We start from the raw sequence: 20,218 nt of genomic DNA, 5'->3' as shown, positions 1-20,218 counted from the left end.
AGAGTGCCCTCATCTTTAAAAATAGTCCTCTCCTTAACTTTCCCTTATCAACATAAATATATATATATATATCAAAACTAGCTCATAAATTCAGCTCTGCTGAGTCTAAATCATATTCATGCAAACTCATAAAAACTCATTCTTTCTGATTACTAAGTTGCTCCTCAGTGTAGAAATTTTAAGGTTATTCAGTTACTGTAGAATGAGAATCTCTGAGAAAAGTGTAACTTTGCTGATGTCCATTTATTCAGTATGCAATTCAGGAAATGTGTTGGGGCTCTATGTGCCAGGTTTATGGCAGTGGCTGAAGAGTGAATAACACCTGGAGGAGCCTGTTGTCTAGGCAGGGACAAAGGCTGACTCATTTCAATGCAATATTAAAATTTCTGTTTTGCAAGTGTGGTCAAGTACGTGTGTTGCAAGAATGTGTCACAAAATTAGAACATTCTCTATCTCACAGGCCTTCTTTCATAGTACAAATTTTGGGAGAATACAGAGACACTGACATGCTATAACACATTTTAGGAGAGACTGTGGCCATAGTGAGATTCTCTAATGACTTTCTTGAGCAGAAGTCATTGGTAAATGGGAAGAAAGAGATGGATAACTGGCCATTCCCAGCCATCTTAGCCCAGGTGTCTGAGTTAGGAAGGTAGGCAGCTATCTGGGATATTCCAGTACCAGCAAAGAGGGAGAAGAAACAAGGTCACCCAGCCAACACCCAGAACCAGGGCACCAGACATAACATCTCCATTTGTCCAGCTGTTCAAGACACTGAGCTGTGAAGTAGAGAAAAGCAACTTGCCTGAAGTTCTGACCCTCCAAATTATGAGATTAATGAAACTTCTGTGTTATGTCATTAAGTTTTGACATGGCTGATTTTGCCACATTAGATAACCAAAGAAGGGCAGGAGAGGAAGAAGACGGTGCTAAATGCCTGTAGCTTTCTCTTCACACACAAGGAAACTGTAGGATCACTCTTGGCATATACTGAGGTGTGGAACAGTTTTCTGATAGCAATGCACACCTTCTTCTCGGGCTTCCTGATGCCATTCTTTCTTTCTTTTATTTATATTTTTTATTTCTTCATTTTTTTATTGGTGTATTACCGTTGTATATATTGATGGGATTCGCTGTTACATATGTGTGTACACGCACACAATATTGACACCATTCTTTCTTGGTTCTCTACTTTCTACACTAGTCATTCGTTCTCAATATCCTCTGATAGATTTCTTCATCTTCACCAACTGTACGCATTGGAATAGCTGATGGCTTTGTCCGTGGACATCTTTACTTCTCGACATGTATGCTAACATAGCCTCATCCAGAACAGTGGCTGGACCCTCACCCCAGTCCAATTCAGAATAATCCCAGTTTAATCACTGGTGCCTCCACGTTTCCCTATTCCAGACTTGTATAGAGAGTTGCTTACTCAACCTTTTAATCTAAATTGCTGTGTCAGGAATACCCAAGACTATTCAATGATTCATTAGGAGAACTTACAGCACTTGGCATACAGTCATAAACACAGCTGATTTATTATGGTGAAAGAATACAAAGCAAAATCAGCAATGAGAAAAAAAATGTGCATGAGTTGAAGTCCAGGGGAAAACAGGCACAAGCTTCCAAAGTTCCTTTTTCTCTTTCAGCAAAATCACAAAGAACACACTTAATTCCCCCAGCAACTAATACTAGTGTGAAATATTTTCTACCAGGCAAATTTGGTGGAAAATCAGTATGTAGGGTGGTTGGTCCAATATTTTTCCTTTTTCTTAACCCATATCAAAATTCTAGACTCTTAGAAGGACAGAAGGTATTTGGCACAATTAACTATAACAACAGTTTTAATATAATTGAACCACTTTCTATCTGTCCAGGTAGTGAGAACCCTCTTGAAATCTCAGCTCCAGATGTCAGAAACAGACCACTCCCACAAGCACGCCTTCTGGAGTGCATAGTCAGGCCTGCTATGTCAATTCTTTCTTGCACAATGGTTAATAGATATTTCAAATTTAAAAAGTCCTAAAGCAAACTCAATTCCCTATTCTAGTCTTTCCTGAGTATTCATAATACACAGTGACTTTGTTACCTTCTGACTTAAGTTTAAAAAAAATACTCTGAAGGCATTCTTGATACCTCTCCTCCTCCCTCAACCTACATTCTAACCATCAGTATGTCCTCTTTTGTCTCCACTTCTAAACCAGAGCCAGACTCTGACCACTTTTTATCACTTTCATCACCACAGCCTATTTGAAGCCACCACTCACTTTTGCCTGCATCACATCAATGGACACTTAACTGGTGGTCCTTCTGATCCTCTTCCTCTTCCTTACATGATTCTCCACACAGTAGCCAGAGCGATCACAGAAAAACTTGAGTCTAATCACTTTCTGCCCTTGAAATCTTCCTAAGGCCTCTCTTCTAACTCTCTCCATCATCTTTTCATAAAGGCCCTTCAAGATCTCCTGACTCACTCTGAGCCTTTCTGACCTTAATCTTATCACTTTTCCTCTCAGCCTTCTTCTGCTCCAGTGTCACTTGTCACCTTACAAGCCCTCAAAGATAACAAACTATGTCCTTAGCTCTTACCTTTTCCCTTCATGTAACCTCAAATTACAACAGATATTGTCTTGGTTAACTTTCTAACTTCTTTCAGGACTTTCCTCAAATGTCACCTTATCACCAATGTCATCTTCAATCACCTAATAAATCAAATAGAAATTTACAGTCCCTCATTTGGCTTTGTTCTTCTACTTTCCTAAGCACTGATGATTTCTAAATATTGTTTATGTTTATTCATTTGTTTATTCTCAAATCATCCTAAGTGTCAGAATGGAACTTTGTTTTGATTTTTGTTCTATCCCTATAGTCTACCTAGAACAGTGTTTGGCATATAATAGATACTCAATTAATATTGGATAAATATGCTCCTGGAAATTATCTGAAATTCAGGTAACTCATGATTAATTATATTTTCATGAATTAAATGACTAAATTGTTTTTAAAAACTCTAACTAGTTTGAAAAACTATGTATCTTCAATGCTAAAATAAAATAATAGGTTAATAATAAATGTTTTCTTCAAATAACAGAAGTAAGGTAATTACTCCTTTAAAAATGTGGTACACAATCAAGGCTTCAAGTTCATTGCCTTTAATCCCTTGTAGGCAGATATTATAGAAATGCTTTAAGATAGATATTATAAAAAATCTTTGAGAAAAAATATATATACAAAGATATATCTACAAATATGTACATGTTAATTAGTAGTGATATATATATATATATATATATATATATGTGTGTGTGTATATACATCACTACTATATATTATTATTATATATTAATCTGACATAGTCATTATATATTAGTACCTTGGTTGATAAAGTTGAATTCTCAAAAGACCACAGCTAAAAACAAATATCAAAAGCATCTATCACTGCATTTTATAAACATACATTCAAACTATTTTTCAAGAGTTCAATCATTACCCTGGTAGTTTTTAGCTATGTGGACTAGGCAAATTAGTTAAACCTTTCTGTTTCTATATTGTAATCCTAGGTGTAAAAATACATGCTACTTCCTTGTTGGATGTTGTAAAGGTTAAGTAAGCTAATTAATAGAACTTTCATCTCATGCTTTAACTTGATTTGGTGAAGGAATACCCAGATAGCTGATAGTACAATTTTCCATGAGGGAGTTCCTAGAAGAGATTAGCATTTTAGTTAGTAGACTGATATTGGAAGGCCTAGTGTGTCATCTAGTTAATTGGTGGCCTAGATAAAAAACAAAAATGAGAAAAGGGCAAGTTTGTTTTGTTTTCTGAGTAAAAATTACTATAATTCCCATTTCCTGTCCTTGAGTGTCTTACTTCCAGGTTCTCAGGTCTTTAGACTTGTACTGAATTACATATTGGCTTCCCAGATTGTGGAAATTTCTTGGTTTCCATAATTTCATGAGCCAATTCTCATAATTAATTCCCCTCTTATAAATCTGTCTGTCTATTTGGTCTGTTTCTCCAGACAACTCTGACAATACTACGAATACAAAGATTTTATAGCATCACTTACTACATTGTTGACCTCAGTAAACACTGACTATAGTATCACAATTTATATTCACATCACAGATAATCCCAACACAGTGTTCATACAATAAATAAAATTCACAAAAAGGAAACTTTCCTACTCTTTTCTAGGAGAAATTTTATAGTGGAATATTTGCTTAGCATTTACCTGTGAGGAGAAAATAAAGAAAAAACAATAAGCTTTCAACTTACTTCATTATGATTGGGCTAGTGAAGGATAAAATATCAGCAAACATTTTGAACAAAGCAACTTGAATCAGGGAAGACTTAAATGTATTCCACAATGCAGAGAGTAGAGATGGCTTCCTGGTATGGTCCTCTCTATGAAAAGATGCCTATGTAATTAAAGAGAATAGAAACAATGAGAAAATTGGACAGAACTAATATAAGTAAAAGTAAAATATAGATACAATATTACTACAAAATTAGCGATGCACTCCAAAGATAATAAGGCAACAGGGAAAGAATAAATTCAGTTAAGTTGAAAATGTGACCCATATCATTGGTTTCCAGATGCACAGGTGTTAATAACACCAACACAACTTCATTTACTCATCACTTTTTGAAATTATTTCATTAATATTAATACTGCCTTATCTCCGAGGTGCATTTTCTTTGGGGGATGTTATAAAAGGATATATGTGTGTATATGTGATGTTATATATGGAAGATTTGCCCCACAAACTTGCTGTGGTCACAATGTGACTTACTTTGACCAATAGGTGTATACTATGAGATATAGGAGCCATCTTTGCCACCATGACTGACAAACCAAATATACATAAAGAGAAGAGATGATGAAAAATTTGAGTATAGAAATGGGTCACAATGACTACCAGTTGTGCTTATGAGAATGGTTTGTCACTGCAAATAATTTAGGGGTTTTTTTTGGATTAATAACAATAATATCTCATATTTAGAAAAATCTTTATCTAACTTTACATTGTAGTTAACTTCTTGAGTAATTAATAAAATTTAATAATTAATTACCCCTACCTTTTGCCTGTCTTGATTCCTTAAAACTTCCTTCCTCCATTGCTTTTCAAAGATGGGACATACAATGTAGGGAGAATCACTTTCATTTAGTTCAAAAAGATCCTCTCTTTCCAAAGGTTTCTTATAGCCTAAAATAATTATTCTAAAAATAAAATGGTAAGGTAAATAATTCAGCATAATCAGAAATTACTTTAAATAATTTTACATGCATTTATTTTACTCCCTGGGTTATAAATTGCTTTATTGATTAGGATAGAATGACCAGATTGTATATTTTAAAATTCGTACAACTTTATTACAGAGTTAAATGATGTATTACAATTATTTGTAGTTTTTAAAATGGCTATTTAGACATTCAATAATTTAGTGAAATACCAACTTCATTACTCATCTTACATTTGGAAAACATACTACTCATGTATCTTACCTCCTTTACTGAAATATCAGTAGCAAACTTTTACAGTTAAGTTATTCACCCACTCATTCAAGAACCCACATTTGTTTTTTAGGCTTGTGCAGAGGAGAAATGGATCCACCCTTTGCGTTTGCAACTTTTTGCTATTCTGTTGGAAATTTATTTGCTTTTTGTGATTTGCCTGTAGAGATTTTCCAACAATATGTAGAATATCTGTCCTTAGCCCATAAATTTTGACCTTGGCTATATGACTTACTCTGACCGGTAGAATACCAGCCAATGTGAGAGTGCCATTTTTGAGTTGACACCTGAAAATGGCAAGTTTCTGCAAACCTCTTAGAGTTTGCATCCCCCCTTCCTTCAAAGGGCCCAAGGTGTACCATAAACAATTCTGTGAGAATAGTGTGTCTAAACTGAAAGGCAGACAAACATGCACAATCTAGCCAGACCACAAAACTTATTGTGGGAAATGATGAACTGCACATTCCCTCAGCAATCCTTCTGTTCTACCATCTTCCTGCTAATGGAAATCTTATATTATTCAGTTGAAAGTCTCGTGAACTCCGGGACAGCCCATATTCCAGTAGCTGAATTATGGATTATGGTTGGTCTAAAGCAGTCCTGGAAATCCCATTACCCTTTACTTGGGGTTAGGAACATAACTAACTAGTTATGGCTAATTATACTGAAACAAAAATATGCTGGGGAGAAATTTTGATTTCAAAAGAAACTATAAAACTTGAAGCAGAGAAATATTTTGCTACCCCTTTCCTTCTGCTTACTCTTGTTCACATACTGAAGAAATGATATTCTGATATAGAACCTGCTATGGTTTGGATGTCCTCTCCAAAACTAATCTGGAAATGTAATTGCCATTGTAACGGCATTAAGAGGGGGAACTTTAAGAGGTGGTGAGGCAATGTGGATCAAGTCATCCTCATGAAAAGGATCAACTTGTTGGAGGGGTAAGTGACTGAGGGAGGGAGTGGACAAGAGGGTGAGATCTACTGATTTCCGGTCACCTGCTTGTTCATTGGCTTTTCACCAAGCCTGATGCAGCATGGAAACACTAACAGCACAAAGGCCATGCTTGGAATCTCCCAGCTTTCACCACTCTGACAAGTTAATTTCCTTCCCTAAGAATTTATGCAGTCTGAGGTATTTGGTTATAGAACTAGGAAGTGGACTAAGACACTACCTTTGCCATCAGAGGTGAAAAGCCAATGAGAAGCATGGAAAGTTGGAAGACAGGGCCTTTCATAGCATTTTTGAGGTAGCTCGCCAGCATGTTCCATGTCTTTCTCTCACTAAGAAAATGAATGCAATTAACCCTTGTTGAATGATGAGACACATTCCCAGAGATATGCTATTAGGCAATATTTTTTTGTGCAAACATCAAAAGGTGTCATTAAAGGAACCTAGATGGCATAGGTCACTCACTTGGCATGGCTTCTTTATGTAATCAGGAGTCATGGTAAACCTGAGATGTAATAGGTGTTGATAGCATATCCCAGAAGATAGTTTTACAGTGATTTTTTTTTTTAGTAAACAGAAGGCACACACTCTAAAATAATGATAAAAGTATAATACAGTAAACATGTAAAGCAGTAACAGAGGTGTTTATTATTATTATAAAGTATCAGGTACGATATATAATCAGATGTGATATACTTTTACACAAGTGGCAGTGCAGTGGGGTAGTTTACACCGACAATGCCACAAACACAAAAGTGAGTAATGCACTGTTATGACGTTGTGACCAAAATGTCATTATGTCAACCCATAGTCATGTCTGTACTTATTTGTTTAAGCTATTATTATTTGACTACTCTGTTACTTGAACCCAAACACAATTCTCAGTGATAGAATTCAGATATAGTCTGTGAGCTTGGTGATGTGACTTGCACAGTAAAAAAAAAAAAAAAAAAAATTAAACTAATTTATATCTAATCCTTCAAACTCTCTAGCCTCAGTTCCTTCAATTATAAAATGCATTAGACCAAGAAACCATAGCAAACTATTATACTACTCCAACTAGGTCTACTTCATTTTCATTGTTACTGAAAAATCTCAACTGATTGACCCTGGGATGAATGTAAACCCTGTGGTAACTGGATTCTCCATTGGATTCAATTTTACTTTTATTGTAATACATAGTAGCATATTACAATCCTTATTTAACAAAAAGGCCCAAATGTAATAAGAAAGTACCATCAGTAATCATGTTTCTGTTGGCTCAAATATGCTGGACATTTTCCTGAAGTGCACTTTTAAAAACATATTAAGCAATAAACTCCTTTCATGTCATATTAAGTCCTTCTATTCCATTGCATAAAATAAATATTCATTTTCAAAATAAGATCACATTGATTTTTCAGAAAAGCATTTTTAATAACATTTACTGCCTCAGCATTTTGAGATAGAACTGTGCAAAACTCAGCGGTTTTGGTTCAGGGATAAGTGACCCCTAGCTTTCATGCTGAGTCTCCAAATAATGCAGTATCTAGAAGTGACACTTCAGCTGAATTGATTGTGATTTTCATGGCTCTGTAATTTAGCTACCTTGACTTCCTTTCTCCCAGGTGTGTGCTCCCTCCCCATCTTTTGTTCTCTGTGATAAACTTTTAAGACTCTGATCACAATGGGGCAGACTTATATTCCCACTTAAGAGTTTGGGAAAAAGAAGAAGTGTAGAAGTGGTATTTCTTTATATTAAATGTTGAGGGAGCTTTTTGGGAAGCAACTAGGATCAATAGTTGACCTTCTCCATGACTGAAATGTTGCATTTGCTGGATCCCATCAACTTGTGGACCTTCTTCTCAAAGCAATTATCAGATTCCAATGTGCATCTAGTATTTGTTAGAATATTTTTTTCTCTTCAAAGGGTATTCATTTCAGTTCACCTAATCCTCACAACTCTTTAAAGCAGACAGGGCAGTATTCATTTCCATTTTTACAGGTGGTTAAACACCATGAACTCCAGGGACAGGTTGCAGTTTTTTCTATGTGGAATAAATTAATGCTACTTTAACAAAAGTCAGACAGTTGCTTCGAAATGTGATAACACCACTCCATTTTTAATTTTGTCATCATAGACAGAATTTTGAACATATGTAATATTAACAAGTGTCATTTAATTAGAAAGATGCAGTAAAATATAATTTTGTAGATGAATAAATTTAAATACTTGCAAAACAAGAACAGAGAGCATTTTCATTTACATTAATATTAGTCACCTTTTAAAGATTTCTGGGAAGGGGTGATTGTCCCTTTTTTTGAGTAGATAGTAAAGGAATGAATCAATCTGTCCAAAAATCATTGACTGAAACAAAGCCAGTTAATGTACACATTTTATTAATGTGTGAATAAAAGGTAGGACATATTGGAGAATGTAGGCCTAGTTAAAATAATGACCCAACTGTGACCCATAAAAACATTAACTAGATTTTTCCACATATATCAAGGGGATTATTCTATGACCCTGATCATTATACACTAAAGACAGATTATATTTTCTAATAAAGGCTTGGTAATTATTTGATCATCAAAATGATCTAGATCGCTACTACCTTAGGAATTAAGACTCATAAGCATATTATTTCCTAAGTAATGTATTGTCTGAGCTCATTTTTAATTGAATTATTTATATAATTTTGGGCAAAGTTGGCCTAGGAAATAATTTCTGACTTTATTTTACAACTGAAAACCAGACACAAGAATATAATTAAACAATGATTTCAGAGGGACATTCTCTTAAATAATAGATCTTTTTCTTTTGTTTAAATTTTAAATGTATTTATTTATTCTAATTTGTTATACATGACAACAGAATGCACTTCAATTTATAGTACACATATAGAGCACAATTTTTCTTGTCTCTGGTTGTTCACAAAGTAGAGTCACATCATTCATGTCTTCATACATATACTTAGTTAGGGTAATGATGTCCACCTCATTTACCATCTTTCTTCCCACTATACCCACTTCCCTCCCCTCCCTTGCCCTTGCACTATTTAAAGTTCCTCCATTCCTCCCATGCACCCACCCTACACACATCCGAATATGGATCAGCATCCACATATCAGAGAAAACATTCAGACTTTGTTTTTTTTGGGATTGGCTAACTTAGCATAATATTCTCCAACTCCATCCATTTACATGCAAATGCCATGATTTTATTCTCCTTTAATGCTGAGTATTATTCCATTGAGCATATATACCACAATTTCTTTACCCATTCATCTACTGAAGGGCATCTAGGTTGGTTCCACAGTTTAGCTATTGTGCATTGTGCTGCAATAAATATGGACACGGCTACATAACTGTTTTTAAGTCCTTTGGGTATAACCCAAGGAGTGGGATAGCCGGGTCAAATGGTGGTCTCATTCCAAGTTTTCCAAAGAATCTCCATACTGCTTTTCAGATTGGTTGCACTAATTTGCAGTCCCACCAGCAATATATAAGTGTGCCTTTTCCCTTACATCCTTGCCAACACTTATTGTTGTTTGTATTCTTAATAGCTGCCATTCTGACTGGCGAAAGATGAAATCTTAGAGTAGTTTTGATTTGCATTTCTCTAATTGCTAGAGATGCTGAACATTTTTTCATGTCTTTGTTGGTCAAGTGTATATCATCTTCTAAGAAGTATCTGTTCAAATCTTTGGCCCATTTACTGATTGGGTTATTATTATTATTATTATTGTGTTAAATTTTTGAAGTTTTTTATATATCCAGGAAATTAGTGCTCTATCTGATGTGCATGTGGTAAAAATTTGCTCCCAAGATGAAGGCTCTCTATTCACATCACAGATTGTTTTTTTGTTTGTTTGTTTGTTTTGCTGAGAAGAAACTTTTCAGTTTGAATTCATCCCATTTATTGATTCTTGATTTTATTTCTTGTGCTATAGAAGTCTTTCTTATTAAGAAAGTCAGAGTCTAATCCAACATGATGAAGATTTGGGCCAACTTTTTCTTCCATTAGGTGCAGGATGTCTGGTTTAATTCCTAAGTCCCTGATCCACTTTGGGTTGAGTTTTGTGCATGTGAGAAAAAGGGGCCATTTTGCTGCATATGGTTTTTCAGTTTTCCAAGCAACATTTGTTAAAGAAGCTATTTTTTCTCTAGTGTGCTTTTGGTACCTTTGTCTAATATGAGATAACCGTATTTATGTGAATTTTCCTCTGTGTCCTCTATTCTGTACCATTGGTCTACAAGTCTATATTGGTGTGAATATCATGCCATATTTGTTACTATTGCTCTGTAGTATAGTTTTAGGTCTGGTATTGTGATGCCTCCTGCTTCATTCTTCTTGCTAAGGATTGCTTTAGCTATTCTGAGTCTCCTATTAAACAACAGTTATTTTCCAACTGCAATTGTCTAACCATCAAATAAAAAATCAAGCCAGCGACATTCCAAATAATAGCATACTATAAAAATATTTTGTATTTACTTCTGTTATGCTAAATTTAAATAAAATAAATATGATAGTCAGCAATTATAGCATGTTGGTATGTTTAATTAACTTAAGATATGGATTTCAAAATATTAGCATTTACAAAAATGTTATGCTTACACTTAATTTCAGTTTCTTGCTTTAGGAATCCTAAAATGGTATTCACAAAATTAAATATTACATACAATTTTATAGTTTGGTAATAAAAATTTAAATCTATATTTGACTGAAATTAATTTAATCTGTACAATTTAAATTCTTTGATATCTACAACTTTAAAATGACCCCAATTTTTTAAAACCACAATAAATAGTACTCTTTCTCTCAATTCACAGATGTAACAGAATCCAGGTTTGGAAAACATTTATATACATATGTTAATTTGAAAAGTCAAAAATCATTAACTGTAAATAGCACATAAGCACATATTACTATAATTTCTACCTAATTGTTTTTCTTCCTAATATGTAGTTTAATTGTATTAGTATAAAATTTTTGCCAAACTCTTTAATTGGTTCCTAGGTTGATATAACTTGGAATTCTTACCATAATTCAGTTTTGTCTACCTGGAATTTGCCCATAAGTATATACATTTTCTACTTAACCTGATTTCAAAAAAAAAAAAAAAAAGACTAATCTTAAGGTTGCCAAATTTAAGGAAGAGTATCCTGTATTTATTTTAATTTACTCCCTTTTTAACATTTAGCTCTATTGAATATTTTGTTTTATTATTATATTTTTTGATGGTGGTGGGGATTGAATGTAGGGCCTTATGCATGCTAAGCACATGACCACTGAGCTACATCTGCTTATCTTTCTCCTTTTTTGATAGCTCCTTTTTTCTTAATTGCTAATCATATTTCTGTCCTTGGATATTCCTCTTACATTGTGAATACCTGTATATAGTTTCCTTTGTAGACTGACTACAACTCCTCTCTTCATTTAAAAATGAAGGATTCCCAACAAGCCATCTGTATTCAGTGGATTTTCTTTCTTGACAGTCATATTCATATCGATGGTTTCAGCGACTGACCTATAATAAGTGATTCCCAAATCCATACTAGAGACCACATATCCAAATACCTGTTTAAATGATGCTTCTCATGCCTCTCAGAGTAAAACTTCCCCCATCTGAGCCTACATTTTTTTTTTCCCACCACAACGGAACTTCACAGTTACCTGAACTAGAAATTGGCATTTAACCTACACTTTTCCCAGTCCTTCAATAATCTCATCCAATCCACACTTTTCTAAATAAATCTTCTAAATAGTTTCTTCCTTTTTATCACCTTTATCATTATCTTATTTCAAAATGTGACCATAAATCTTCCAGGACACCCAAAGAGACTCTTTATAAATTTTCCTGTCTCCATTTCTATCTCTTATACACCTTTTCTACATTATTGCAAAGGTGATGTTCTAAAATGCAAATATGATCACATCACTCTTCTGTTATGATTCTCCAGTGTCTTTTCATTCCCTTCACAATGTTCTAAAGAAAGTCTCATGATCTCTCCCTCTGGGTTAGTCTTATGCCACTCTAATGTCCTGCAAGGTGTGAAGGGGCAGTTCTCTCTTCTTTCTGTGGCTTGCAAGTGGCAACTTGGAATGCAACCTGATTCACTCCTACACATCTTTAAATGTTGAATTAAGATACATGTACTCATGAAACATTTCAAAGCAGTGCAAATTTTTTTAGATGACTCTACTGAAAATGTGTTTCTTAATCTTATTTATGTTGCTTTTTTGATACATCTTTGTTACCTTTTGATAATTGATGATTTATTTTTTAATCTTTCTAATTCTGCTATGAATTCCAAGAAAGCAGAAACTAAATTATTTATCCCTATATTTTTAAAGGTTAGCAGAGATCAGGTCATCTAGTTTTCAATCAATTATTTTAAGGATTCATCTACTCTTGAGAAAATATTTGTAGACAAAAATTGAATTTTGTTTTTACTAAGCAGGGTAAATGAAGTTAACAAGGTAGATTTAATTTCATATTATCAGAAACTTTCTCTTAAGAGTGAGAAAGAAATATATTTCTAAAAAATCTTCTGAATTTATAAAATAAGAAAGTCAACACTTCTCATTTGACTTCATTCCTGTGTTAAAGTCAGAGATCATACTGGTGTGTCTAAAAGAACTTCTGAGCTCTCATTGTACTATACAGATTAATTACTCTGTGACATAAAGCACAGTATTTTACAAAAATGATTTCTTATGTATGTACGTGTATGAGTTTTTATAGTAGAATATATAAGCATATATGAAACCACTCCTAGTTAAGAGTAGAAAGACATAAGTGAAAAAAAACATGGACTCAAAAGAAACAGACTTATAACACATACTTGATCCTACCTGGGTACCAATCCAATGGATGAATTCCATACACATGCATACATTTACACACACATACATATGATATATACATACATATATATATGTATGTATATATATGTATTACATTTACTTGATGTTAAGAAAAGGTTCCTTTTTTCTTTCCCTCCTTAGTGCTCACAGGACACATTTCCTAAAAAGAGATAGCCTTATTGTCATTACCTATGATTTCTGTGTAATAGGTGACATGAAAAGAAAGTCTTTACAATGACATATTGTAAAAATATTCATACTTAAAGTAAAGGAATAGCATTCCAGTGTCTTTTCCCTTGGAATTGTTCTTATCTCCACATGCTGTTAATAAGTAAGTATAATTCTTACCTGCTAAACCAGGAGTATGTCACTTTACTGAAAAATGAAGCACTTTTCTCTGGACTGCATTTCTAAAATGAAAAACATAATGAACACATACTTAATGCCTTTAGTTTTCATTTGGAATTCAGGTTGTATAAGCCTTATCTGTAATATTTGAGATCAGAAGTATTTTGGATTTTTTTTTAAGGTTTTGGAATGTTTTCATAGACATAATGAGATATCTTAGGATGTGACCCAAATCTAAATTTGAAGTTCTTTTATATTTTATGTTTACCTTATACACATATCCTGAAGGTAATTTTACACAATGCTTTTAGTATGCCTGCATTTTGACTGCAGTATATTCCAGGAAGTCAGGTGTGAAATTTTCCACTTGTGGCATCAAATTGGTGCTAAAAAAAGTTTCATATTTTGGAGTATTTCAGATTTTAGACTGTTGAATTAAGGAAGCTCAGCCTGTATCTTGGTCAGTAGGTGGAAGAGTAAACATTAAATAAGTTATTTTACTAACAGTTAAAGATACATTGATTTCATAATCTTCAAGGAGTACAGTTAAGCGAATATATTCCTGGGTGATTATTGGAGTAAAGGAATTTTAAGATTTTCACCAACATTATGACCATTTACATATGAGTAAATGATGTTGGAATAGATGATAATTTCTAAAACTTACTCTTCTCTCTGTATATGTCCATATACATGTATATTATAGCATGCACTATAATATATACTTATGATAGTTATGTGTGTATGAACATATATACATACATACTTTGACTTATACACATATTTTATAATTATTAAATTAAAGATAGTTGTCAGGCTAAAGTTGTGGCTCAGTGATACAGCACTTGTCTGGCATGCATGAGGCATTGGGTTCAATTCTCAGCACCACATATAAAAATAAATAAAATAAAGGTACATCAACAACTAAAAAAAATTTTTTTTAAATATAGTTTTCATTTTTTCTGAAGTCCAGAAAAAAGACAATAGGTATTTGGCATACTTCTGTATAAGCACTTAATTATATATTTTTATAATGGCATTCGCAATCATGTAATTATCACAATTACATATTATTTTAAAGTTAAACATTTCCCTAAAAGTTTTCTCATTAACTTAGTGGGTTCAATGAAGAGAAGAGAGATTTTTAAAAGGAAGCTTTCAAAATTGACTTTTTTTTTTTTTTTTTACATTTTTAGAGTCAGCATCCATCTGTATTTCAAAAAGTAAATCTGATCAATCACTAAGCTAAATTTGATTCTTAAAAATTGTCCCATGTTTAACAACTTTTGTATTGATCCTCTCTAACCCAGTTTGGATTCCATACTCAAACAAAGAGTTTACCATATTTTAAAAATTCTGAACCTAAAAGAGAGAAAAGAAAAAATTCCATCCCATACAGCAAGATGTCCTGAGCATGAAGGGAAAACATGATATTCAACTTTAAATCTGTTTTCTGCATTATAGTAAATGATAAAAATCATTTATATAAAACTTTTCCAAATGGTATCTATCCTCAGGATTTTTGTAAGAAGTAAGTATAATGATGATTAAAAAACATTTATCACAATTTTGGCCCCAAAGACTCAATAACATGAATTATGATGTTGCCATCACTGTTTTTATTAACTATATTATTTTAAAAAACAAATACACAAGTTATTGGGGAAATATTGTTAAAATTCTCCAATTAACCTGGAATTCAACTTTTGTGACATATATCCAAATGTCAGAGGGAGTTATCAATTTGATAATTCACTGTCAATGAAAGGATCTCTTCCACCTCCCAAACAGGTACATGTCTGGCACATTGTAAATGGCTAACAATTCTTTGCAGCTTATTCCACCGAGTAGATCTTAATTCCCATCTGTTGAGTCTTGACAATGTTGCTTTGATCATGAAAATGCCACGGGAGCAACATTGAAAGAGCTCTAATTCTAAACTCAAAATCTTACCACATCTGTTTTTGCCCAAGACCTTGAAAACTGTCAGGCACATGGGTAAAGAGGGGCTGCATTATCCAGCCATCAGTGGAGCTGCAAGCTGACTGTAGATGAGTAGGAGCTCAGCAGGTATCAGAGAAGCTGATCCAAGTCAGGACACAGCCCAATGGATCCAGAAAGTCATCAGCTAAGTATAATGGGTTGTGTTTTAAGCACCTAAGTCTTACAAAGCTTCACAGATAGTTACTTTAGAAGACTAGAACTCAGCATTTGACTTGATATTTCCCTTAGAATAATTTTCCAGGTAGTATCTTATATGAGGCCCACTGATTACTCTGGTAAACAGCCTCCTTAAGTGTGGACCTGGCATCTTATACTGAATTTATCATAGGCAAAGTCCAAGTATATATAATGTCTGAGAAGGAACAGCAGCCAGGTTAAAAAAAAATAATGGTGAAGATGCTTAATTCTTACAAAGCATCAAGAATATATGAATAATTTTTCAAGGAATAGTTAGTTACTGAATTCATACTATAGATTTCACTGAGTTTATTATTTAAATATCAATGCATTGCAACTTGTATATAGAAAAATATAATATATAGAACATGTTTCTATTTTTCTATATAGAAACATGTGGGATTACATTTCAATTTTCTTTTTTAGTCCTTCTAATTTACCCCTTCTTACTCACACATCTCTAATCTCCAGATCTGCTTGACCCCAATTGGTGTCTCTTTGCCTTTGTCTTATTAAGCTTGCACAGGCCTTTGTCTTCTAAGCCTTTTGATTATCCATTGTACTTCTCTATCACTGGACTTGCTGCAGTCCAGCTGCAGCAAAATAACCGGGGAGTGACAAGCAACTTGTGTAGATTGATACAGCAGGAGTAGGAGCCGTTTATTGTAGGACAACAGAGGTATTTATACATTCCACACAGCTTATCTTAATTAACATAAACTAGATACAGCAGTCAACCAATAAGAAATCTCCACACTTAATGGCTCGCTGGCGCCACCTCACAAACCACTCCCCCTGGCAAAATGCCAGGCGCCATCCTGACTTGTTTACAGACCCTAATAGGACTTACAGTAGATATTTCATAAACATAACACTGCTGACTTAAGGGCAATTTTCACTTGACTGGAGGCACTCTTATTTCTGGATTATGGCAGAGAAGCAAGAGCATGCTATAGTTTGAATCTCAAATGTCCTTTTAAGGTCTGTTCAGAGGTAATGAAAATGTTTAAGAGGTAGGGCCTCATCAAAGGTCTTAGATCATTTAAGGGTATACCCTTGACACAGATAATGGAACCCAACCTTTTCCTCTTTGTCTCCTTTGCAGGGAGTCATGAGGTAAAAGGACATCCTCCTTCACATGCTTCCTCCATGATGTCCCGTGCTGCCATATAACCAAAGCAAAGGAGCCATAGAATGAAACCTCCTAAACTCTGAGCCTCTTTTTAAGTTTCTTGAGATTAGGAATTTGTTACACTCCTGGAAAGCTGATATACCCAAATTATTTAGACCCACTGTGCCATAGCATAACCAGGATCCAGCACTTGGTAAAATGTCTGCTCATCTTCTTTGTGAGATGTGGCCTCACAAAGATAGGGTTTGTGTGACTGATTGCTAGGTTTAATATCTCATATCCCCTAATTTCCTTTGAGGGTGTTGTACAAAAGATCTAAAAGTAGGAAAGTGGAAGTATAGACTCATAGAGAAGGGAAAGCATTTAGAAATCAAAAAGAGGTATGTTTTTAATAACTTACTATGTATCAGATTCTGTACAAAATGTTCTCTCTCATTAAATACAAAATACCTTTGTGGTGGAAACATGTTTCTGATTGCCATGTTTTTAGACAAGGAAAATAACACACAGACTTCAAGAAACTGGCACAAGACCTTTTAAGAATCTAACAAATTAGATCTAATTTAGATAGTCCATTCTGTCTTCTATTCCTACATTCCACACTTTCAACTCCATACCTGTCACATACTGCTTTCTATGACTTAGGCATTTGTTCCTGCCCATTGTTGTTCCACTCACCTCCCCTTGCACTTCAGTCCTGTTCAGGATTTACTTACTGCCTTTGCTTTTCCTCTTCTTTTTTTTTTTTTTTTTTGCGGGGGTGGGGGGGGTGGGGGTGGGGGAGGGGGGAAGGGGCGGTACCAGGGATTGAACTCAGGAGTACTCAACCACTGAGCCACATCCCCAGCCCTACTTTGTATTTTTATTTAGAGACAGGGTATCACTGAGATGCTTAGCGCCTGGATATTGATGAGGCTGGCTTTTAACTTGGGATCTTCCTGTCTCAGCTTCCCAAGCTGTTGAGATTTCAGGGGTGTGCCACTGTGCCCAACTGTTTTTTCCTCTTCTCTTATTCACATGGTGGTTCTGTGTCATCAAGGAAATCTCAACGTACTCCTTAGGGAGGACTTGAGGGCTCCTTCAGATCTGCACTCACTAAAGTTCACCCCATCCTCCCAGAATGTCATCTTTTCTAGCATGTGCTTTTCTCCTAGTATAATCAGTATCTCTGGAGGACAGAAAATACATTAAATTTCACTCTGGATATCTAGTTTTTTCTTAGAACCTAGTTCATAATAAATATATTTTGGATGAATGAATAAATGAATGAATGAACAGACAAATAAATGTTACTATCAACTAAAAATATTTACAAGCATTCTAGTCTTAGATCACCATGCCAGCCCTACTGAATCACAAAATCACGTTCTTAGTTTATAGGTTAGGAAGAGATTTGTTAACTAAAATTCATTATTTCAAAAATATTGACTCAACCATGAATGTAATCATGTAAGGTCTTCAATATGCTTTCAAGCCATTAACTTTAAAAATTTTTTGCATTATATAATATAATTAAAATGGACATTTTCTATTCTGTTCAAGCGGATTTTTTTTTATCTGTAATGACTATCAACGTTGAAAAACAATCAAGAAAATAAACATTATTTGAATTCTAGAGGAAGAGCACAGTGGAATTTTTGATGAGGAAATTGCTTGAGTTTTATAATTTCCCACTATGTAAGTTTGTAATTTAGGGCTTGTGGCAACTTCGCTGTTCAGTAATGACATTAAAACAATTTGACTGATTGAGCCTGTTCTCTCCACTGTAAGATGAAACAGGCATATTGTCTTGAGGGGGCTTTTCCATATTTTAAGGGCTTATTGACCCCTCTATTATGTAAACTTTAAAAAGCATAGTTTACATGCAACTTTTTTTTTTTAGTTTTTTAAATTTTTTTATAATTTCATTTTATACGTAATAAGAAAAATAGCTGTTATATTTATTTAAATTTTGGAATTATAACAAAAGACAAATTTTAAAACGAGTTCCACAAAATATGTTTATTTCTTCTTTTTTCTTTATTTGTTTTTTGTTAGAACTATAGAACAACTTGTATGAAGGACTATTTTTAAAGACCACGTCTTATATAGTGATAATAAATGAAACGAATGCAATTTTTGTTAGACAAATCTCTCCTAATTCACAACGGAAGGTTTCATTTCTCTGGGCTACTGCCTTAGCACATGACTCCTATTGTGGGAGAAGAATGACTCATTATGGGGTAGAGCAAAGCACCATTAAGTGTCTACAGTTTCTGGATTTGTCCCAGACCCTAGTGTCCCCATACCCAAGTCAGGGTTCCAAGTATTTATGTCTAATGGCTCCCGCGGTTTTCGTGGGATGAGTCCCTGGTTGTAGAATTTCCCCACGGGCTTCCACCCCTTCAGCAAGGACAAGCCCATTCATGCTCTCAAACGCTTGTTTTTCCTTATGCAGGAGTCACTTATTCTTCAGATGTCTCTTCACCAAGGCGTAGATCACGATGGCTCAGGTTTCCCACCGTCCTGGGGACTGATCTCAGCTCTCAGGATTGGAGCGTGTGCATGTGTCTGTCTCTGCACCACTAAAATAAGGCTCTGAGACATCTGCCTAGTCCAAGGTCCCAGGAGCCAGCCCGTCCCCCCTTTTCCACTCCCGCCCCCACCGGAGCCGCCAAGACTTGCTCCGCCTCCGCCCCAGGACCAGGGGGCTTTACCTGCGTATCCAGCCCCCCTGGGATCGGCTCGTAGAACCTGCAGGCGCCCCACCTCGGCAGGCTGGAAAACATGCCGCTGGGCACCTGAGACTGGCGGCGGAGAGGTGCTGGGGTTGTCACCTCCCTTGGGAGGCGCTGTGATGCAGAGCTCTGGAGGTGGCAGACCCGTGCGTGAGAGTCAGCTGTCGCCTTGCCAGCTGTACCCACTGCCCTTCCTGGTCAGAGGACCGGGGGCGGGGTGAGGGTGGAACCCGGTAGTGCTGGGAGGAGGAAGAGTTAGAAGGGAGGGAGAGAAATTGTCCATCTCAGAGGATCCCAGACTTGCACTTGACTTACTGGTCCTCAATTTCCCAATTTCTAGGTTGGCCTGTTAGAAAGCACAAAGCTGGTTCCTTCCTCTCATGACACGTATAAGTTTGCACACAGAATGTTACAGCTGTCTCCTACAGAAAAGGACAAGTATCAGTAGAATATAGGGGATATAAATTTATTGCAATGGCCTTAACAGCAAATGTAAATATAAATTGGTACTAGAA

At 35.0% G+C, this 20,218-nt stretch overlaps 1 protein-coding gene across 1 annotated transcript in view; it reads right to left on the bottom strand.

Moving 5' to 3' along the window:
• The window catches only part of LOC113199044 (multidrug resistance-associated protein 1-like), a 91,473-nt gene extending 71,609 nt beyond the window's left edge, over positions 1–19,864 (bottom strand). Inside the window, exons 1-4 of the mRNA XM_026411930.2 lie at positions 19,683–19,864; positions 13,674–13,735; positions 5,080–5,227; positions 4,282–4,424 (exon numbers count right to left, since the gene is read on the bottom strand). Coding sequence (XP_026267715.2) covers positions 4,282–4,424; positions 5,080–5,227; positions 13,674–13,735; positions 19,683–19,754 — 425 coding nt within the window. The 5' untranslated portion in view covers positions 19,755–19,864. The remainder of the gene's footprint in view (positions 1–4,281; positions 4,425–5,079; positions 5,228–13,673; positions 13,736–19,682) is intronic.
• Positions 19,865–20,218: the final 354 nt, after the last annotated feature.

Source organism: Urocitellus parryii, chromosome 2, assembly GCF_045843805.1.
Source record: "Urocitellus parryii isolate mUroPar1 chromosome 2, mUroPar1.hap1, whole genome shotgun sequence".
In the NCBI taxonomy this organism is placed as follows: Eukaryota; Metazoa; Chordata; class Mammalia; order Rodentia; family Sciuridae; genus Urocitellus; species Urocitellus parryii.
Note: the sequence above shows the minus strand (reverse complement) of the source record. Positions and strands in the feature narration are given on the sequence as shown.